Source organism: Marmota flaviventris, chromosome 12 (assembly GCF_047511675.1).
Source record: "Marmota flaviventris isolate mMarFla1 chromosome 12, mMarFla1.hap1, whole genome shotgun sequence".
NCBI lineage: Eukaryota > Metazoa > Chordata > Mammalia > Rodentia > Sciuridae > Marmota > Marmota flaviventris.
In genome coordinates this window covers 74,299,401-74,323,382 of record NC_092509.1, presented here as the reverse complement: position 1 = coordinate 74,323,382, position 23,982 = coordinate 74,299,401, and the positions used below count along the sequence as shown (strand labels likewise).

At 36.1% G+C, this 23,982-nt stretch overlaps 1 protein-coding gene across 7 annotated transcripts; it reads left to right on the top strand.

Annotated features, from left to right (window-relative positions):
- Positions 1-157: 157 nt before the first annotated feature.
- Positions 158-23,650, top strand: Cd55 (CD55 molecule (Cromer blood group)). 7 transcript variants are annotated; one of them, XM_027934699.2, is made up of 13 exons: positions 165-374; positions 1,096-1,281; positions 3,947-4,138; positions 4,670-4,769; positions 6,099-6,184; positions 12,251-12,439; positions 15,376-15,540; positions 16,402-16,485; positions 17,049-17,069; positions 20,435-20,507; positions 22,496-22,601; positions 23,195-23,225; positions 23,484-23,533. In XM_027934699.2, the coding sequence occupies exons 1-11, from the start codon at positions 281-283 to the stop codon at positions 22,596-22,598; spliced, it is 1,293 nt and encodes a 430-aa protein (XP_027790500.2). In that variant the 5' UTR covers positions 165-280; the 3' UTR covers positions 22,599-22,601; positions 23,195-23,225; positions 23,484-23,533. The 7 variants fall into 7 exon arrangements, with proteins under 7 accessions (XP_027790503.2, XP_027790504.2, XP_027790500.2 ...); XM_027934700.2 differs by lacking the exon at positions 22,496-22,601 and having other exon boundaries at positions 170-374; positions 23,484-23,650; XM_027934698.2 differs by lacking the exon at positions 23,195-23,225 and having other exon boundaries at positions 170-374; positions 23,484-23,650.
- The last annotated feature ends 332 nt before the right edge of the window (positions 23,651-23,982 follow it).

Below are 23,982 nucleotides of genomic sequence, written 5' to 3'. Positions count from 1 at the left end.
CGGAAAGAGAGGCCCCGCGTCAGGGCCCCGCAGCTCCGCCCTGCGCCGGAACCGCCGCGCACCTACGCCCCTTGGGGGCGGTGACACGGCCACGCCCAGCCCCAGTCGCGGTCCCCGCGCCTCAGTCGCTGGCGTCACGGAGCCCGAGCTCCGCCCAAGGTGTTAAATTAACTCCTCTGGGCGCCGCGTTCCGCGCTGCCGCTCCTGACTTTCGCGCCGACTCGGCTTCCTCGTTGCGGACGCAGCGGAGTCGCGGCACCGGGCGTCGGTCCCGCGCGCCATGAGCCCCGCGCGGCCGAGCGTGCTGCCCGCAGTGCTGCGCCTGCTGTCCCTGCTGCTGCTGCTGCAGCTGCCGACTCCACCGGGTGTCCGGGGTGAGTGGGGCCCGGGAGCCGCCGGAGCCCGCTAAGCTTGTCGGGTGTGGGGGAGCGCTCAGGTCTGTCCCGGTGACTGCGCCGAGGGGCTGCGGACCCGGAAGGGAGGCTGTGGTCCTTGTGTAGTCATTGTTCGGTCACCCTCCACCTTGAGACTCAAGACTTCAGACTTCAGACTCAGGGCTCCTGCTGACTTGATCCCCGGGTGGGAAGAGCCGTGGTGCCGGCTCCCGGCTGGCTTGGCTTTGGGGACAGGTGTGAAGGGTTGAGGAAGTACAAGCTGGCTTTCAGGAGCAGCCAAACCTGGGGCAACTGAAAGGACTTTCAGAGCATGCATTTTCAACCCCCCCAGCAAGTCCGCTCTTCAAGGGTGGGAGGCCAAGGAGCTGTCCACTTATGCCTGTGACACAGCCCTGTGCACTTGTGTCTCTTGCTGGGTGTGCCTGGCAACAGCATCAACGTGGACTCACAGTAAATTCCAAACCACTTTTTTTTTTTTTTTTTAAGTAAGAAGGAGGGGTTATTTGCTCTCAACTTTAGTCTTGAATTAATTGACAAGACGTTAGACCTATCAAGTTCTTGGTATGCCAGTTCAGCTTTGGCCAGAAGTAGAGATTTCTCAGAAGCCATGGACTCTTGGAAAAGCCAGGAACTCTTGGAAAAGAATATTGCTGGGAACTGAAAAGGAGTATTTCCTTAAGGTCTGCTTCTTCCTCTCTAGGTGACTGCGGCCTTCCGCCAGAAGTGCCTAATGCCCAGCCAACTCTTGAAGGGAGTACCAGTTTTCCTGAGAAAACTACAATAACATATAAATGCAACGAAGGCTTTGTCAAAATTCCTGGGAAGACAGACTCAGTGGTCTGTCTTTCCAACAATCAATGGTCAGAGTTTATAGAATTCTGTAATCGTAAGTTCTTCATTTCATTTTAGAAAAGTTATGGGAATGGAATGTGTCTTGTTCAGTGTACTATTATATCTCTTTGGAGTGACTGGTAATTGATAGTTTTCTAGCATTATTAAACCCCAGTGTATACTGTGTTGGCATTTCACACACCAGCTAATTGAAGGCATTACTTCCCTGCTTCTTCATTAAGAGTTTTTTTTTTTTTTTCCCTAACACTGCACCTCCCAAATGGGCTAATAGAGAAAGTAAACAATAGGTACTGTTTAGGGAGTAAATTATATGTGAATATATTTGGCAGTTACCTTGAGATGCATACCTAGGTGTTCTGTTTTCTTAAATTTCATTTTGTTAAGTAGGACTTAGCAAGTATAGCTCTGAAGTGACATTTTAAACTCTCTAAATTTATTTCCAAATCTATTACATACATAACCCTGTATTAGCCTTGAGATAGTCATGTGTCCCTTAATGATGGAGTTATGTTCTGAGAAATGTGTCTTTGGGCGATTTTGTTATCTGAACTACATGGACTGTACTTACGCAAACCTTAATAATACAGCTACTACACACCTGGGCTATATAGTGTAGCCTGTTAGTCCTAGGTGCAAACCTGATAGCATGTTACTATACTGAATACTGTAGGGAACTGTAGTACAGTGTGTGTGTGTGTGTGTGTGTGTGTGTGTGTGTGTGTCTAGACATATCCTAACATAGAAAACATGCAGTAAAAATTAAAATTGGTGCACCTGTGTAGGGTTCTTATCATGAATGGAACTTGCAGGACAGGAAGTTGCTCTGGGTGAGTTAGTGAGTGAGTAGTGAGTGAATGTGAGTCTTAGGACATTATTATCCCACTACTGAAGACTTTTTAAATTCTGTACACTTAAGACTATGATAAATTTATAAAAAAAAAAAAACCCTTCAATAATCAATTTACCTTGGCTTACTGTAACTTCTTTATAAACTTTTTAATTTTTTTAACATCAGGATCTCTATGTGTTGCGTAGGCTGACCCCCAGACTCCTGATCTCAAATGATCCTTCTGTCTCAGACGCTTTAGTAGATAGGACTACAGGCATGTGCCACTATGTCCAGCTTGATTTTCTTTTTTTAACTTTGACGCTTTTATAATAGCACTTAGCTTAAAACACAAACATCTTGTACAGCTGTACAAAATTACTTTTCCTTATTATCCTTTTTCTATATGCTTTTTCTATTTTTAAGATTATTAAATTTTTTACTTTTTAAAACTTTTTATGTTAAAAACTAAGACACAAACACATACATTAGCCCAGGCCTACACAGGGTCTGAATTATCAATATCACTATCTTTACCTTCATATCCTCTCCCAGTGGAAGGTCTTCAGGGGCAGTCACAGGCATGGAGCTATTATATCCTGTGATAAAAAAGAAAAGTAGAAAGAGTATACTTTAAAATAAAAATATAATATAGTAATACATAAACTAACAACAGTCATCAGTATCAAGTTTTATGTACTATGCATAATTACATTTGCTATAAATTTATGTGACTGACAACACAGGATATTTGTTTCCATCAGCGTCCCTGCAAACACATGCTGAATGATATTACATTATGATGGCTATGACATCACTAAGTGATAGGAAGTTTGGGGCTCTATTATAATCTTATGGGACCACTATTATATATGCAGTTCATGCTTGACTAAAAAAATCATTATGGAGTGCATGACTGTATACAAGCAAAGATTAAAAAAACAAACAAACACTTAATTCCTGCTTTTCAAAAACTTGGACCAATGGAAACTATAATAAATACAGAAACTGCCACAAATGTCTTTGAAACCATGTGTGAAATAGGCTCTAACTTTATATTTCTGTCTACTCCTGATAGAAGGTAGTAGGATGAAGCTTCCAAGCCTTTGCACGTGCTTTGTGTTTAGTTTATAACCCTTCCACACCTATTGCTTCACCTAATCCTCCAGACATCCCCATGACTTCAGCAGGGACCCTTATTCCTCTCTCACACTTGAGAAAACAAGCTCCCACAAGGTAAATAACCCCCTCAAGTCAGCATCTCTAATGCAAAAGAGCCAAAGTCAAGCTTGGAATTTTGGACTACTAATCCAGTGTCCCTTCCTGTACACCAAGCCTCTCTATAGGCTCACATTTGCCCAGCTGTTTACAGTTTGTGCATAATGTACACAATTGGCTCATCAGATCCTTGTTTAATATAAATTAAACGAATTTATATGTGCAAAACTAAGTGTTCAACGAATATTAGCTATTATTGTTGTTGTTCAGAACATTAGGCCAGGGGTCTGGAATATTTGTTATGTATCCCTGTACCTCATGTCATGGTGCTGTGTAATTCCTCAGGGCCATAGCAGGGTAACATTTATTGAGTCTTAGTACTGTGCCAGGAAACTTAAATGGGTTATATTTATGAAAAGTTGTGATAGTGATATTTATATATTAGATCTATTTCAAAGGCCTCTGGTTACTAGGAAATGAATGTATTTATGCAAACACCCTTGGTACACCACAAATGCTATAGTGACATTTTGTCAAATACCATGTATGTATAAAGAAGTAAAGGAAAGGGGAGGAATTTCCTCAAATAATTAAACATAGATTATAAAATAAGGTGATATGACTTTCTTGTTGTTGCTTTTGTTAATACTTTTAGGTAGCTGTGATGTTCCAACTAGGCTACTTTTTGCATCCCTCAAAAAGGATTATAATACGCAGAATTATTTCCCAGTTGGTTCCACTGTGGAATATGAGTGCCGACCTGGATACGCAAGGGACCCTTCTCAGTCTGTAAAACTAACTTGCCTTCAGAATTTAACATGGTCCAAAGCAGCTGAATTTTGTAAAAGTGAGTATAATTTTTAAAAGTGTTCTCACTTATCTGGTGTTGGGGGAAATAGCTCTTCATTTGTGCTGGAACTCTGGGTACATGTTGTTATTTAGAATAATTCTTAAAACTATGAGAGTCATGTATTTTAAATTAAACAAACTAAATATTTATGTGTTAGGAGTACTTATTCACTCACAAATTTCACACTTCTTTAATGTGAGCTTCTAGATATGTTGCTTTTTTGAAACTTATCAAAAAAATGAAGGTAGAATTCAAGAACTCTAAGGATTAGATATAGCAGTGGTTTGGATGATAAATTTTGTGCCTGATCATTTTAAAAAATTCTAGTTTTACATTTTATACCTTTTACTACAGTAAAATTAACACATAAAAATTGTATGTATTCAAGGGATGCAGTATGATGTTTTAATATACATATGTGTTATGAAATGATGACCACAATCAGTCTAATTAACATATCCACCACATGGTTATTTTTTATTGTGTGTGTCTGGGTAATTTAATGGAAAAAATTGTATTTTATTTTAGAAAAATCATGTCCTAATCCTGGAGAACTACGAAATGGTGATATCAATATCACAACTGGCCTATTTTATGGTTCACCCATCTTCTTCTCATGTAACACAGGGTAAGTTTTGTTATGCTGAAACTCTATGCTTAACAAATAAAGAACAAATTAGTACTTGACATGGAAATTGCTAGATTTGTGACCATTGTTCACAGACTGGTGGCAACCAAAACAACCTCTGTCCTCAAAGATTCTTTGCTATAAGCTCATTACAGTTAAACTTAGTAAAAGAGGTCAAGAAAGGAAATTTTATACCACAAACTTCTCTGAATTCTTAGATTTCATTAAATATGTGATTTAAAATAAAATTTTAAATGTGATTGCTAAAGGAAAAAAATTGAGATATGTGGATAATACTTAAAGAAGTCAGAAGTAGCAATTCTTCATGTATTAAATATGAAGCTAATTTTTAATTGATCTTAATAAGGAATTAGCACCCGAGTTTTTCCATATGCAAACAATTTATGAAATATCATGGGCTAAAAACATTTATCCCTAGTTTGAAAATATCCTTCTAATGTAAATTCTTTTCCTTTCTTTATGGAGGGAAAAAGGAATGTACTCATTGAGTACCATCAATGCCTTGAATGCAGCTGAAAACTTTACATTCATTTTCTTATTTACTATTTTCAGATTGAATTATGCTCCCTCTTATGTGCACACTCTGTCCCTCTCCCCCCCCACCTATAGTTTTTGTTGTTTTTTTTTTTTTTTTTAAGTACTGAGAATTGAACTCAGGGGCACTCTACCACTGAGCCATATCCCCAGCCCTATTTTGTAATTTTCTTTAGAGATAGGGTCTCACTGAGTTGCTTAATGCCTCACCATGCTGAGGCTGGCTTAGAACTTGTAATCCTCCTGCCTCAGCCTCCTGAGCTGCTGGTATTACAGGCCTGAACCACCGCACTTTATAAAATAAAGAGTCTTTATAAAGTAAAATAAAAATAGCAGTTTTATTTGTCTATTAAATACAGATGTTAGTTGGGTCATTAAAATCTGAGAAGTACTTTGAACCCTTTAACAATAAATGCTTCCATTAGTTCATGAAATCTGTATTGATCTTTTGGAACTTAGAAATATAAAATGTTTAGTCATCTATGTCATTTAAAAAAGTTTTCTACATTTTGTGTTTTCTAATATATGCCCCTTGCAAATAAAAAATGTTCTATGTGTCCTACACTTTTTTTTTACCCTTTGGATATCTTATAAGTGATATCTTATAACTTAGTTTTTTCTTTTCCTTTAAACTGCCCTGTGGACTTATATCAATATTGTTTTGTCTCCATCTACTGGTGTAATAAATAATTTCAAAATGATATTCTAGAGAATCTGAGAGAAGCTAAGTATATGTGGATATATCTTAATTTTTTTCTCCCCTTTTTGTTCTAGGTATAGATTAGTTGGCGCATCTTCTAGTTACTGTACTCTTTTTGACAGAACTCTTAAATGGAGTGAACCATTGCCAGAGTGCGTAGGTAAATCTTTTTTAAAAATCTAAGCAGTCTGTTTTTAGAGTTGAATAATAATGATAAATTACTTCTGCTCGTTAAGAATTATCTACAGTGTATATTTCTGGTATCCTTATCTTTCAATGGGTATCATTGCTAATTGAAAGACCTTCTCTAGTGATATTTCTTACTTTATTAGCTGTGGGAATAAACTATCAAGCTTCTCTGAGTTTCAGTATTCTTAACTATAGAATGGGAATTAAAAACAAACTTAGGTTTGCATTGTACTTGATCATTTATTATGTAACCATTCCTTCTGAGAGTCAAGTAAGATAGTAGATTTTCCCCCTGCAATTTTATGGAAAGAAATACTGTCAATCAGAGTATGTATGCCTTGACCCCATATTCTAAAGCAAGTGGCAGTAGAATGCATTTAACCCCCTCTTCAGATCTGTAATTTTTCTAAGACTCAGTGTTGCCTACATGTACTCTTAATTTAGGATTATAATTATCAGCTAATAATTACCTAGAAGTATTTTAATATATTCTATGTTTTAATCATTAAAGAAGGTAGGTTGTATAATAAAACAAATGTAGTTTTTGCACTTGAGAATCTTACTTTCTCAGAGTGAAGATGGGGCACAGAAATAATATCAAAAGTGGATATAGCTGGGTGCAGTGGCACATGCCTATAGTCCCAGCAGCTCAGGAGGATCACAAGTTCAAAGCCAGCCTCAGCAAAAAGCAAGGCGCTAAGCAACTCAGTGAGCCTATCTCTAAATAAAATACAAAATAGGGGTAGGGAGTTAGCTCAGTGGTTGAGTGCCCCTGAGTTCAATCCCTGGTACCCATCCTATTCACCCCCCGCAAAATGGATCTATCCAGGTAAATACTTTGCCAGTAGAGACACATATTCTGAATAATGAGAGAAGTAAATTATTTGTAATTTATTTATTTATCTATTTTTCAGTACTTGGTATGTAACCAAAGGCCTTGCACATGCTAGGCAAGCTCTCTACAACACAGTTACACCAATAGCATGCAAACCTTTTAAATGTAATCTTTATTCTTCCCACCCTTCTCTGTTTCTACACCTAACTTACTCTTCTGCAAATGACTTCTGAAAATTCTGTTGCAAAATTATTATTTAGTTCATTTTTTTGTATAATAGTTATTAAGAACAGGAATTGAGTATATTGAATATAATTTATCAAGTATTAATTGACTGAACACTCTATGGTAAGTGATGTGTAGTCAAACAAATAAAAGGAATCCTTAACATCAAGGAACCCATTTCAGTCTTACCCACCATGTGCTCTCATTTCAAGGTCTACTACTTTTTTCTCCTTAGAATTATTTTAAAATTTTAATCATTACTACCCATTGCCATTCTTCCTATTTTCTTTGTCTGGTAAAGATACTATAAACAACACTAAATTTAAAATGGAAAGGAAGAAGGAGCTGACCCAGGCAAGGAGTCCCGGAGCCTGGATGAGCAGTCTCCCAATCCAAGGCCAGTATTTTTCAAAAGCAACTAATACCATGAGTTTCACAGAAATGTAGCCATCAAGCATATATTCTAGCATAGAAGAGCTTTTGCACCACAAGCCTGTTTTCTCTTCATGCTGCCATGTGTGGGCACAGTCCCATTCTCTCTGTTTGAAGCCTTGCCTCTATTGTAGATATCCTGATGTCTGTACTTCCCTTCTTGTCTCTTCTCCATCTCTCCAAGTCAGCTACTCTCGTGTCCACATCCTTCAGGAAAGCAATCCAGTAACATATCCAAGTCATGTTCACTATGACCCTTAGCCCAACTCTCTACCTATGAGGCCCTGCTTTTAAGATCTAGTACTGATTTAGCACATAGTTTACTTTTTGTTTTGACAATACTAAAAAAGATTGAGTGGAAATTAACTTCTTAAACAAGGAGCTGCTTCCCATCAAGTATGCAGCCCTGGTCTATAGACACATCAGTTTACATTGGTGTCCCTGGATGGATATTGATATGGAGATATGAAGAAGGAAGAGCAATGAACACTTTGAAGAATTATCCTTAATTATACGTTCAATTTTATTTTTGAATGAAGCCTCACTGACAGAAGGATCTCTTTTCCCTCTCTGCCAGTGTTTTCTTTTTCAAAATTGGTTTCAGTTGACTGCCGGTATCTGCTAGCATGCACTCAACCCTTCCTATGCAATAACTATCTTCCCAGATCCCTCTCTCAACTCCCCACATGTAATCACTAGGTCATCTTGCTTTATTTCTTCTATATACTTTTCAAACCTGTGTTTCAACTCCATCTCTGTCACTTCTAACAGTTTATTATTCCTTGCCTGGGGTATTGCAGTGAGGGCAGTCCCTAACATTTTCAGGTCCCAGGCTAGACTATAAATGGAGATCCCTGAGGGAAACCTGGAAGGGATATTGGCATAGGGAATTCTGGGTACTAGTTCCTGAATCATGTTCTAGAAAGGAGGAAGAAGTGGTGTGATAGGCTTTCACTGAGCATATCTTCTCAGTCCTACAAATATCCCTACTGGTGGGAGAGAAGCATTCACCATAGAGCTAGCACAGAGCCTTCAAAGTGTGAAGCCTGGGGCAGAACTCTCAGTTGACCGAGTTCTATTGATGATACTGATAGTAATGGCCTCCCACCTCCATTCCTGTACCCCATTGTACATTTCATCCATAGTCTAACTAGAATGACCTATTGGGAACATAAATACGTCTCCTTCTTAAACTTATTGGTATATCTCATCATTTACAAAGTCTGAACTCCTTAGTATGGCGAGGTCTACTTGTCCACACTCATGCTTCATCCTCATGTTTTATGCTCAGCCCATGCAAACTGTTTGTACTTTTCCATATACCTTACAGTTCTTTGTGCCTCTACTTATTCCTTAAGTTGCTGCTTCCACCTGGAATGTCCTTCAGCCCCTCTTGTGCTTGGCTGCTGTTTTCCTAATCAAGAGTCTGTCCTATAGTCCTTCAGGAAGACTTCCCAGGCTGATGAACAACTTTCTTCACTCTTTCCATACCACCTGCATACTTCTGTGATAACCCTTACATTTTATTTTGAAGTTATCCCTTTGACTCTCCTGTGCACCTAATTTGGTGTCAGTCAAAATAGCTTGTTCTTGGGCTGGGGCTGTAGCTCAGTGTTAGAGCGCTTGCCTTGCACGTGTGAAGCACTGGGTTCGATCATCAGCACTAGATTAAAAATAATAATAATAATAATAATAAAGATATTGTGTCTAAAAATTTTTTTAAAAAAACAGCTTGTTCTTGCTTTGCTTGATAGCCTTAAAGATCTTTATAAATTTGTCAGTATTCTATGGATACTTAAGTCCATCCTGAATAATTTAATTTGTTGCGCATATGTAATTATATTGCTTTCCTGCTTAAAAAAACTTCATGCTCTAAAAATATATGGAACCATTGAACTTTTTATTCAGGGTAGCTGCCAGAAAGAGGCCTCTTCTTTTGTTGGGGGGTGGGGGATATCAGGATTTGAACTTAAGGGCACTCTACCACTGAATCACATCCCCAGCCCTATTTTGTATTTTATTTAGAGACAGGGTCTCACTGAGTTGCTTAGCTCCTTGCTTTTTTTTTTTTTTTTTTTTAATTTTTTTATTGTTGGTTGTTCAAAACATTACATAGTTCTTGATATATCATATTTCACACTTTGATTCAAGTGGGTTATGAACTCCCATTTTTACCCCATATACTTGGGTTTGAGCTTGTGATCCTCCTGCCTCAGTCTCTCAAGCCACTCGGATTACAGGCCTTTGTCACCTGTATTATAGGCTTGTGCCACCTAGACAGCAGGGAGAGGCCTCTTTTTACAACATAATTAGAGCAGTTCTGCTTGTATTTGTTTACAAATTCAGCTGCTCAATAAGATTTTTTTTTTAATTTTTGTTGTTGGTTATTCAAAACCTTACATAGTTCTTGATATATCATATTTCACACTTTGATTCAAGTGGGTTATGAACTCCCATTTTTACCCCGTATACAGATTGCAGAATCACATCAGTTACACATCCATTGATTTACATATTGCCATACTAGTGTCTGTTGTATTCTGCTGCCTTTCCTATCCTCTACTATCCCCCCTCCCCTCCCCTCCCCTCCCCTCTTCTCTCTCTACCCCCTCTACTGTCATTCATTTCTCCCCCTTGTATTATTTTTCCCTTTCCCCTCACTTCCTCTTGTATGTAATTTTGTATAACCCTGAGGGTCTCCTTCCATTTCCATGCAATTTCCCTTCTCTCTCCCTTTCCCTCCCACCTCTCATCCCTGTTTAATGTTAATCTTCTTCTCATGCTCTTCGTCCCTACTCTGTTCTTAGTTACTCTCCTTATATCAAAGAAGACACTTGGCATTTGTTTTTTAGGGATTGGCTAGCTTCACTTAGCATAATCTGCTCTAATGCCATCCATTTCCCTGCAAATTCTACGATTTTATCATTTTTTAATGCAGAGTAATACTCCATTGTGTATAAATGCCACATTTTTTTTTTATCCATTCGTCTATTGAAGGGCATCTAGGTTGGTTCCACAGTCTTGCTATTGTGAATTGTGCTGCTATGAACATCGATGTAGCAGTGTCCCTGTAGCATGCTCTTTTTAGGTCTTTAGGGAATAGACCGAGAAGGGGACTAGCTGGGTCAAATGGTGGTTCCATTCCCAGCTTTCCAAGAAATCTCCATACTGCTTTCCAAATTGGCTGCACCAATTTGCAGTCCGACCAGCAATGTACAAGTGTACCCTTTTCCCCACATCCTCGCCAGCACTTGTTGTTGTTTGACTTCATAATGGCTGCCAATCTTACTGGAGTGAGATGGTATCTTAGGGTGGTTTTGATTTGCATTTCTCTGACTGCTAGAGATGGTGAGCATTTTTTCATGTACTTGTTGATTGATTGTATGTCCTCCTCTTGAGAAGTGTCTGTTCAGGTCCTTGGCCCATTTGTTGATTGGGTTATTTGTTATCTTATGCATGGTAGACAGATCACCCCAATTGGAGGAGGAGCACAGCCGCCGCCCGCCCCTGCAAGGGAGACTTTTCAACTATGCTCAATAAGATTTATCTTGAGTCTCTGCGAGTTACTACATACTAAAAATTTTTGCTCTAGAAGTGAAAATATTGTCCTGACACTTAAGATCTTTTACTCTATTCAAAATGATCTGTATATATTTCTGAATTCTCAACTCCTTTCATTTATTGCCATTCCCCTGGAATGAAGAGCTATGCTGTCTTTCCTGTCTTGGAAGAAGGGAACATTTTAGGATTAAACTCAAGTTCCATTTCCTCCCTAAAGTTATTTCCAACTGCCCTATTTTTGACTCTAACATCCTGTGGCATTGACTTTTTCAAGCCTTGGTTTGATGTGTGGCACATACAAACATTATTGGAATTTTGGGTTTACATGTGTCTTAAATCTAATTATTTCTATAAATTCATCTCAAGATTAACATTCATGTTCTATAATACTTGCATTTAGAGCTCCAGATATTCTACCCATTACTTAATAGACATGTACGAGCATCCTTTGTTGATAATGCTGAACTTGTAGGGGGTGGAGGCAGCCAGAGGCTTGACTATGGGGATTTCAATAGATTACCTTTGGTCTCCTGCCCATATTATCCACATGTGTAGTCAAAAGAGAGAATGGCGATGAAGCAAAAAGAAATGAATTTATTCACAGTTTGATCCAAAGCCAAAATAGTATAGAATTTGTATAGTGAACAAAAGCCAAGAACTATTGTTGTAAGTCTGGTTTGTAAATCCTGCTCATCTTCTGGTTCCCTAGTGTGGGGCTGGGGGCAATTTCCATTCTCGGCATGATATGCAGCTTGGCAAGGTGTGTGTGTGTGTGGGGGGGGGGGGACAATTAAATGTACTTAACCTGTACTTAAAAGGTACAAGCTGGGTGCTTCTTCTAGATCTTTTAATTTTAAAGATGGTCCTTTTACAAACTGAGAAAATGATATATTTTGATTTTTAAAAAATCATGTTTTAGTTTTTATTTGTAAAAGTACCTTGCTAGTTATATTTTTTTTAAAAAAATTTGTAATTCTTTTTAAGAAATTTACTGTCCAGAACCAACCCAAATTGACAATGGCTATATTCAAGAGGAACACGAAGTTTATGTATATAGACAGTCTATAACATATGGATGTAATAAAGGATTCACCCTGGTTGGAGAGAGCTCCATTTATTGTACTGTCAAAGAAAACGAAGGAGAATGGAGTGACCTGCCACCTCAGTGCATAGGTAATCAGTTCACAATAGTTATATTTTTGTTTATTCTTACCCTTAGGCCTATATGTGGGCTATAAAGATTCTATGAACTCTCTTGAGAAATAAATGTAAAATCATATATAAATATATATATTGCATATTTTCACTTTTCTGTGGGACAGTTTTTTCATCCAATTGTCAGAGGGGACTGTGACTTCTATACACAGGCAAAAAGAATATAAAATATAAAAGCCTAAGAGACATTTGAAATATGTTAAAATTCTAACTGAGGTTAGAAAGAGAGGAGAGAGCTAGAAAGAGAAAAAAGAAGAATGAAGAGGGGAAGGAGAGGAAGTTGGAAGAGAAAGGGAAGGGATGAAGGCAAGATATTGAAGAAGATAATGACCGAGAATTTTCTATAACTATGAAATACACCAGGCACTGATTACTCACTTCTCAGCAAAAAGAATGCAGCCCAAAAGACAATGAAAAGAAAACTGTAAAATACTAAAAGAAAATGACTGTTCACCTAGAGTTCTGTACCCAGTGAATTTATTCAGACAAAAACTGAGGGAACTTGTCAATGGCATACCAGACCTTATGAAAACTAAAGGAAATTTTTAAGTAGGATGAAAATAATCCCATGTCATACATGAACATGCAAGAAGAAATTAAGAACACTGACAATGGGTAATGAACACTGACTTCATGAGGGAGTAAAATACTGTGTCTTGTGGGATTTGAATTATATGTAGAATATAATAGAAATAGAACCTCCAACAGAAATAAGGAAGAGGAAGTAAATTCAGTGTAAATGTTCCAAAGTTCTAGATGTACTGAAGGGGAAAGTAATTAATTTTCCTAGTTGGCTTATAGTCTAATGCTAATTGCTAGAGTTGCCACCAAAGAATTCTAAAAGAATGTGTATATCACAAGCATAAAGGAAGGATATTATTTAATCCTGAAGAAAATGAGAGGAAAGGAAACAAATGTAAAATAGATAGTGGTTGAAACCTAAATTCATCAGTAATTGTATTAATTGTAATTTGACTAAGATTGTCAGACTCAAAATAAAACCTAACTATTTACTGTTTACAGGAGACATAGTTGAATGATAAGACAATAAATTGATTGAAAACAATGGGAAATGTACTATACAAACATTAACAAAAATGGTGCAGTTCTGTTAATATCAATGAGTACCTGAAGATAGGACAGTTCATAATAAAGGAATCAATTTGGGAAATCTGCAATTCACAATCTAAAATATGTATGCATTTGAAAAATAGTTTCAATTGAAAAGGACAAGAATGGACAGGAAAAAAATAGACAAATCCACAATCACAGTTGGAAAATTCTACATACTGTTTTGGTAGCTAATAGAATGAACAACAAAAATCACTGAGAATATGGAAGATCTGAGCAATAGTTGAGCTTAAATTTATGTGTAAGAATATGGGATCCTCAATGACAGATGGCCCATTTTTTTCAAGTGCGCATGAGACCTACACCAAAATTGACCATATGCTAGGCTTGAAACTTAAATGGATTTCAGAAGATTGAAGTTATTCAGAGCATGCATTCCTGAACACAGTGGAATTAAATTACGCATCAATAACAAAAAATAAATAAATTTTCAGGAAATATAACTCCTTTGGTAGTATATAAGTCCTCTGAATCAAAAATAAAAATTAATTCAGTGGAACAAAGAGTACTTTTTATACACAAGGGTTTTAAAATGAAAAGTCCATATGAAAACCTTATTTACTCCAATGATGGTGACATTATTTGAGTGCTGCTAAGTGCTGTGTTCCTTGCTAGGTTTATTTTATTGACTTGTCCCTTATGTCATCCTGTGATAAAGGTAAAGGAAACAAACAAACAAACAAATAACATACCATCTGAGTACCCAGAATACTGGGTGTGTGATGGGGGTGGGTGTGGTACTGGCTAATACACCCTGTTGCTTTGGGGACACAGCTGTGTGAAGCAATTTACCAAGTCATTTCCATTCATCTTTACAATGATGTCATGCAATCTACATTAGGTTTTTTGTTTTTGTCTTCATTTTTTATTAATTTATTTTTAAAAATTGACATAATAATTGTACAATTGCACGGAGTACAGTGTGATGTTTCAATACATATACAACTGTGCAATGATCAAATCAGAATAATTAGCATCAATCTGTTCTGATTTTCTCCTCAGTTTACAGAGGAGAAAAGCAAAGCTTAGAGGGATTAGAGAACAAAGGATTAGACCCTTGGCATGTGGTAGAACAAGCCTCTGGCACTGTCTGCACAGCAAGTCTGTATAAGCAACCCAGACATTGCCATTTTGTTATTTGTGGTTCTAAGAATATGTCTTTAATGGAAGTTTTGTAATAATTGTTCTTTGGCCTGAAATCTGAAGAGGAACTAAACAGATACATAGAGTTGGTAACTGGTACAAGAGGAAAAGGGAATTATTTTTACTCAGGCCTATGAATTACTTAACAAAGAAGTGAAATAGGTTTCCAGGATAACTAACATGTCCTGAAAGCACTGGAAAAAGCAACAGTGCTGTGACTGTCTACAGCAGTTCAGTGATAGCATCCTGTTGTTCCTTGGTCCTGGCATACGGGAAGGAAGACAGTTTTGGAGAGAAAATAAAGATAATTGAGAATAAGATCACCACCGACTCCAAATTTGGTTTCCTTTTTCTTCTTTCCCCACACGGAAAAGTTTGAGAACCTCAATATGACCTTAATATAAATCTGTTTTAGTCACCTATAGGTGTAATTAATATCAGAAGCAAAAACAATGTATTATTTTAACTCCTTGCCATATACAGTAAGACTAGATTTCCCAAAAAGTCAGTCTAGGTTTTTGGTGGGGACAGAAAGCCTACAGAACAAGCAATGGCTAAGAAAGTTTCACTGGGAAAGCAATATTTTGCTAATTTTTTTTCTTAACATTTTTCCTCCACAGGAAAATCCTCAGGTTCCAAGCCTTCACCGACAGCTCAGAAGCCCACCACAGTCAGTGTACCAGGTACAAGAGCCCCACCAACACCACAGAAACCCACCACAGTAAATATTCCAGCTACAAGAGCCCCACCAACACCCGAGAAGCCCACCACAACCAGTGTACCAGGTACAAAGGCCTCATCAAAACCTCAGAAAACCACCACAGTAAATATTCCAGCTACAAGAGCCTCACCAACACCTCAGAAGCCCACCATAGTCAATGCACCAGGTACAAGAGCCCCACCAACACCTCAGAAGCTCACCACAGTCGATGCACCAGGTACAAGAGCCCTACCAACACCACAGAAACCTACCACAGTAAATATTCCAACTACAAGAACTCCACCAACATCTCAGAAGCCTACCACCATAACTGTTCCAGATACAAAAGCCCCAACACCTCAGAAGCCCACCACAGTAAATGCTGCAGATACAAGAGCCCCACCAACTCCCCAGAAACCCACCACAGTAAATGCTCCAGATACAAGAGCCCCACCAACACCTCAGAAGCCCACCACAGTAAATGCTGCAGATATAAGAGCCCCACCAACTCCTCAGAAGCCCACCACAGTAAATGCTCCAGATACAGAAGTCCCACCAACTCCTCAGAAACCCACCACAGTAAATGTTCCAGATACAAGATTCCCAACACATCAAAAGCCCACTACAGTAAATATCCCAGCCTCAGAAGCCCCATTAACTTCTCAAAAACTTACCACAGCAAATAATTCAACCACAAAGACCCCAGCAACAGCTCAGACATCCACTATATCAAATGCTTTACCTACAAAGACCTCACCAGCTGCCCAGACTCTCCTCATGGCTAATGCTTTTGCTACACAGACCACAACAACCACTCAAAAAGTCTCCACCACAAAAGCTTCATTTACACAGCGTTTTCCAGCAACACGAAAGTCCACTACTTTACATGTCCCAGTGACCCAGGGTCTCAAAAGTACAAAAAGATTCACCTCTGCTCATATTACAGCAACACAGCGCCCACCTGTTCCCAAAGCAACCACGAGTTTTTATACAACAAGAGTAACGGAAGGAAAAGAAACTTCTCCTTCAGGTCAGTTGGTGCTGTTCTCAAATGTGATCTGATGCACTATGATGAAATGTGAAGCTGACCGAGATTGCAAGATTGAATAGTTTCCAATTTATTGTAGCCAGGCTTTTTCATAATAATGCTTTTGACTCATTCATAATCATTGATGAATATAAATAATAAGATGACGAGTTTTGTTAGAATCTGCTGAAAGGAAGTTAGGTTTCTCATAGTTTCTTGATGGTAAGATGGGTTTAGTTGTTATTTACTATTTGATCTTTTCAAACTTGTTTCTTGCCATCTAGTTAGAGAACCAAATTTAGATGATTTTGTTTTAATATTCAATAGCTATCATAACTTTTGTTTATAATGTTGAATGTCAAACAGATATAGGCGCTGGTATTTATGTAACTTGATTAAGTAAATAATGTGTAATTTATAATTATTTTACTTACAAAGATTGAAGTTGCTTTTGAGCTTTCAAGTATATTTTATTAATAGCTATGTACAGATATTAAATCTCTAGCAAATCAGATAAAATTTAAAAATTTAAATTTTGTAAATATTTTTTTCTTCTTTTTTTTCAGGTGCTGTCAGTCTTATATATGGTAAGTTTGGCTCCCAGACAGTTAAAAGAAATTGCCATCACTGTGGGATGTACAACCCATATTCCTGGAAGAGAATATTACCTTTTAACTGTCTTAGAAAAACTATCAAAATGCAGTGTTTATGGGTACCTAAGAGAAAATGGGTAAATGCATTTTATCAACATGTTGTGTGGACACCATTAGGTACTCGATATGTTCCTGTGTATTCCAAGTCATGCTCTTGTTCCAAGGTAATTTTAAGACAACTTCAGATCACAAGGCCAATCAATCAAGTAGTATTGCGTGCCCACTGTCTCAGAGCCTCATTCTAGGAACTTACAAGATGGAGACAATTATAAATCAGTTTTATCCTCAAGTGTTTGACAATTGATCATAAATTACTTTTTTTTACCATTTCTAGATCTCTGTCCTATTCCAGATGAGACAAAAAGTGCTACCTTTGATAACATATTTGTCTTTTCCTCTTCTCTGTCATTTGAAGCAAAGTTCTTTTAAAAACTGTTCTGTTGCTGTGCAGACATGAGGCCAAAAACATCTGCGTTGCAGTTTATTCTGGCATTTGGTACAGTATTTTCTTTGTATAGACATATTTGATGTTATACATTAACAAGAAAATCAATAAACTATAAAGATGGTAAGAGAAATGTTGTTAAGAAACAATACAGCTAGATTTATATACTGATAAGAATGTTCAATTGACAATACACTTTTATTTTAAAAAAGTGTTTATTTTTATATTATGTACTTTTTAGCAAAGTTCCCTGTCTTATATATGCATGAATTATCAAGGGACAATAAACCTGAAAACAGATATTTTGTTATTACTAGTATTGTTATTTTATACTGCAAATGCTGGAAGATTTAAAAAGCTAACCAATTTATCTTGAAAGATTCCAACAGTTGGAATTCTTTGTTTATTCTATATTTGAAATAGAAATAAATGTTTTCTAAATGAAAAAACAATCTCATGATTTAATGATTCACTGTTTACAAAAAAAATGATGAGTTTTATAGATGACTTTTTTTTTTTTACTTGACCAAGGGCATTCAGTAAAAGTTTGAAGAGCTTATTTTTTTCTCTGAAGTTCTCAAGGTCTATAATCTGATTTATTTCCCAGGAAACTCTATTCAAGATTGGATGTAATTCCAGCTTGTGTTAAAAAATAAAAAGGAGCTCCTTCTTTCTTGACCCAGACATACAGCAACATGTGTGTGTGTGTGTGTGTGTGTGTGTGTGAGTGTGAGAGAGAGAGAGAGAGAGATGTCTTGGAAGACATAATCCTGATAATTATTTTATTTCTCAGATTAATGTGGTGAATCATTTTAAAGATAAGTAAACTGTGTTGCAAAGAAATTGCTTTTGATTATACTGCAATGTAAGTAAATGATGCAGATGATAGAACTTGGGAAATAGTTGATTTTTGTTTTCTATTTAATTGCACTATTGAATCTTCATAGTATTTCCTAATTGCCTTGCAAATGACACTGGCACTATGAATTTTAAAAAATATTCTTCTACTGGATCTGTTATCAATGGTTCTCAATATGTATTTATTCTTTCCTTTTTTCTACCAAGGACCTGTTTAGATGCACACCCACATCATCATCCTCCATGAGATTTTAATACTGTTCATTAAATCTATTTATATACTTTTCTATATAACTGTACTTTATACAGATAAAAACAGTAAGGTTTTTTTGTTTGTTTGTTTGTTTTTACCTATTTGGGATATCACCCCCATTGAGAATTCATGCTCTATATAGTTTTACTAGTTTTTGTGTTTGAAGACAGTATTATATAGAAAAAAGAAAAAGAGTTTGTGTTTTGTGCTTTGGATTCAGTCAGACCTTGGTCTGAATCTCTTTTTTTAATTTAGTAAATATTCAAAGCAAGTAATTAATCTCTCGGTTCCAGTTTTCTCATTTATGAGACAGAAATTATGATTTCTATAAAAAAGTCTTTGAAGCTTGATGTGATAATGGATTCGAAAACTCTAAGCACAGTGCCAAAAGTTAAATGAGTATAGTTTCAAGAAATCATAACACTATGAATTTTTGATTCATGACAATTTTATCATTCCCTCTGGCCACACTGAAGAATAAAAGCAGTTTTTAATTCAAGTAATATTTGCATGTTTGCTATGTAGCCAGTACTGTACTGAGATTTTTATATGTGTTAATTTTCTTCTTAGAGTAGTTTTATAATGTAGCATTTTTATATTTTTCAGCTGATTAAACTGTAGTTTCACATAATTTATAACTTGTCCAAAGTCACAGAGATAAAAGGAAACTGTCCAGTGAAGGATAGCATTTCTTCCTAGTAATAGGACAAGAGCCTGCACAACTCAAATTAGACAAGGTAGCCTTGACTTTTTTACTAATATTGTTATATTTTCTCCTCTCATTGTGGAAATACCATATTGTGACATTCGTAAATTCTTTATGCTCAATTGAAAGAATATTAAAGAAAAAGAGAATACTTGGTGAAATACATATTTTTCTATATCCTTTATCATATACGTATTTACTTATCCTTTACATATCTACTTGACTATGGCGTGTATTCCCAATATTCAAATGTAGCCAAAATCTAAGTGTACTTGCAAGACTCTAACATCTTATGCAGTTATTTCAAATGAATAATTTGCTGATTCAAGAGTTACCACTGTCTTATTACATGTTCCTTCACCTGACATACTTCAGTTCCACTACAATAATTATTCATCCGTTACTCAGAGTTAAAAAGTCAGATAATATATAAGAAGTCAGATAATATAATAAAGTTTTTTGTGATTGCTGTCATCTGGAAAAGGAAGTGTGTGAATTTCTTTTATCTGAAAAATTTGAAGAACCACAGAGACCAAATCTAACAATCATGTCAAGACACATAAAGCGTCCATTTCGTGTTGCTCAGAGGCAGTAATGTTGAGAAAATTTATAAATGTGAAAATTTAATGTAACTGACTTTTCTGGATATCAATATATATTCACCTACAAAATGAGAGTGAACTCCAAAATGCCTTCTAACTCATTATTCAGTTTATATTTGAACTACTGATGATCAAACATTTAAAAGTAAGCATGGTTGTGTTGAAACACTTTAGAATCCTCTAAAACCTGTTTAAAAAAAAATTGTATTTGAGCACTGTGATACTTTATTTCTTTCTCTTTCAAAGAAGACAGGAGAAATAACATGCAGTATTTATTGTTGAACTTGTGACAATAGGAATCCATATACCAAATGCAAGTCATGTCTCCCATTTTTTCTTTAACTTGTCTTATATATCTACTGTGTGTCATTGTGAAGCTCCAATGAATATGCCGTTGTTGTTATTAATTGTGTTACCAAATTTTTTCCCCTCAAGGATTTGTTGCTGCTGCTATAATAATTGGTATCCTAATTCTAGTCAAAATTTTCTGGGACTATGGAAAATCAGGGTGAGCAGAAATTCTGATAATTTTTAAAAAATCTATTCTTGGCTATTGTTTTTCAGTAAAACTTAATACTGTATCAGTAGATAACTTGCTTAGCTTTATTGTATTTTTGGACATGTTGCCTCTTCATTCCTTCTGTCTGTAATTACTGTCCTGGAGAATAGATTTTGTGTCTTTTTCCCCCCCTCAGTATATTCTAGGACAGTAACCACATTACATAAGAAAATGATGGAAAGCAGTGTCTTACTTTGTGATGTCTTAAATCAATGGACCCTTTTTCTATTCAGTATAATTTATAATATCTGTGTATTATACAGAAGGAAAGAAATCTAGGAAAAGTCAACTTCTCACATTCTTAAATTGCCTGTGATGAGGTGTTTTTCTGTACTGTGTATATTAGGTACCAATCTAACCCAAATCAACCCAGCAATTAAGAATGCAGGCCCTGGGTGTGACTGCTCACTTGGTCTGTCACTTATGATCTCTGTGACTGTGAGCAATTTAACCTCTCTGTGCCTCAATTTTTCATGTGCAAAGTATCATACCTACCTCATGGGATTGTAAAATGGATTACTTAAGTTGTCACCTGTAGAGGTTAGAACAAGTTGCTTGGCACATGATACACACTCAGATGTTAAAACAGCAACGGGACAAAAAAAAATCAGTATTATTCAAAACATCCAATCTGCACTGAATCCACATTTTAACTGTAAATGTCATGGTTGGCTCTGATGTATCCTGTAGACAGAGTGATTTAAATGTACCTGTTTTGTTTTAGGAATTTAACTGTTCAGAAATCTAATTGTGAAATTCATATAGGCCTGAGTTAGTTCTCAGTTGCTTGAATGCCTGTCCTTTCTTTTTTCATTAATTAATATAACAAGTACATTTTAATTTTCTTACTAAATTTCCTTTTTGGTTGACGTGGGCTATCTAGTTTTTGCCCTCTATGACTTTTTCCTTTCTCCTTAAATTAACAATAGTATCTAAGCCTATTATAAGCTAAAGTATATGAACATTCTTTAAATAAGTGTTTCAACCTTTTGGTAAAAATATTTGGCTGGCAGGTCCTAGGGTCAAGGATGGAAAAGGTTAACAGTTTTTATAGGTACTTGTTTAGTATCAATTAAGAAGTCTAGGTACTACAATAGCAAGTGTATTAAGATATATCTTTTTCTAAATTTTAAGAATGTGGTTAGAGCCTAGCAAAAACTAGCAGATTCTTAGGCATGTAGAGTGAGTGAAGTTAGAATAGATGCCTGAACACAACTACTTTGGAAGAAATTCAGTCAATTCACCAACCTTATGTACTTATTCCAGCTCTATTTTTAGAGTGTTATAAATTTATTATGTTATAAATTATCAATTTATAAAGCATTATCAGTTTACCAAAGTTAGTGCCTTGGTGCTCCATGAGTCAGGAGAGGGTGGCAAGGGATGAGTTTACCAGCTTTCATCAGCATCTTTACATACTTTGGTAAAGCAATTTGCCATGATATTTTACTAGGATGAAAAATGCTGGAATATAGAAGCAGTATTTGTTATTGAATTATATTTGGGGATTTTTGCAGTAAACATAATTGCTTAATTTCTGAAACAGAGGGAATGTCATACAAACCCATAGCACTTGACCTTTCTTATGTACACTTAAAAACTAATCCACTCACCTTATTTTGAAAGTGTAAGCTGTCAAGGGTAAGAACTGACTTTATACATGCGGGTTATTCTCCAGATTTCATATTTATTTAATTAAAAATTTGAACTTCATTAGGACAGAGGATACAGTTAACTAATGTGAAAGTGATAATGTAACTGTATCTAATCATTTTTATATCTGTCTACCAGAGGGTTTGTTTACTTCTTTAAAAGTGTTGGGTTTTTACAATAAATTTTAGTGTAGGGATGGGAGAGTAAGCAAACGCCTGATTTTGTTCTTTGATTGAAATTTACATTATATAATTCAATTAGTTTTTTCCTTCTTTACTATCCAGCTCTTATAACACACATGAGAACAACAAAGCAGTCAATGTTATGTTTCATAATTTAAGTGAGACTGATGATACCTCAGAAGTCAGACATTCTGATAAATTATAAAAGGTATATATATATATATATACATATAGTTTAATAAAAGCACATTTCTGTGTCTTGTAAAATATCCTTCAAGACAGTGGGCTTAGGGTTTCTGCAGACTCTTAAAGGATAATAGAGTCTTAAGTCTCTATAATAGAGTCTTAAGTCTTTATTATTGCTAGAATTGTTTTTCTTTGTTGAACAAATGACTAACACTAACTCTGTCCTTACTGTGACGCACGTCATCCATTCTTGCATCAGCAGTATGCTCATCATCTCATCCTGAGTCGCACTCTGTTTATTGTACTGATTAGATGCTATGATGCCACAAATATTTGGGAAGGGAACAATGATACATTAAGGCTTAATAACAATGTTTTCATTATGACAGTTTGCATCATGAGATGATTGGCCTGTTCCATGTTTGTTTCTCCTGTTGCTTAGTGGCTTTTAGGCTGTCCAGTGTTTAAAAAACTTATGTGTTAAGATTTTTTTTACGAGTCATGCATATGGATCTTAAAAGACACCATTTGTCTTTACACAAAAATTACTTGATGTAAATGTACCTGTGAAATTTTCTGTGTATAAATCTAACGAATCTTTCCTCTACTTCACAGGTTGTCTGTAGGAGATAATCATTGATTTTTGGTATAAATGTATCTTAAATGACTCTAGCTTGGCTACTATTAATCTAAGAAACTAAAAATTGTCATATTTTAATCGTTGCTATAGCTATTAAATTACGCCTGCAGAAGTTATTCGTGCTTTTTAACTTACTAATTTTGCATTTGTTTTGTACCCCCAGTTAACCAACTCTTTTTGCTGCTTTATCACATAGAAACTAAAACTTAAGGTTTGTTATTAGTGAATGAGCCATTTTGATTGTAATTTTTTTTTCACTTTCAGGGCACACATGTATAACTTTGACAGTTTTGCTTGTGACGCTAGGAACCATTGGCTATCTGACTTAGCCAAAGAAGAGTTAAGAAGAAAGTGTACTCGTGTACACAGAATACTTGTAGTTTGTTAGAACGTTCTGGAGAAGTGGATACAATAAATGCAGTAATTCTCTATGTTTTACATGTTATTCTTGTGTTTAAGGTGTATTGGGAATGTTAACAAAGCAAGGACAAAAGAGTGTGTCTGGAATCACGTTCCCAGTATACCTAAGGCCTCTTGAGAATAGAACAACTCCCAGAATGGAGGGTGATCACTCCTGAAAGTGTAGAGATAGACTGGGAATGTGAAAAAAAGGAAATAACTGTTTGTTTTTGTTTTTTTCACTAGATGTGTTATTTTAATTTAATGAAAAGTAAAAAGTTAAAAATATTAATTGGCTAGCAAAAAACAAACAACAGAATCTAGTGTCTTCTAAACAGAATTGCCAAAAAGAGATGAATCACAT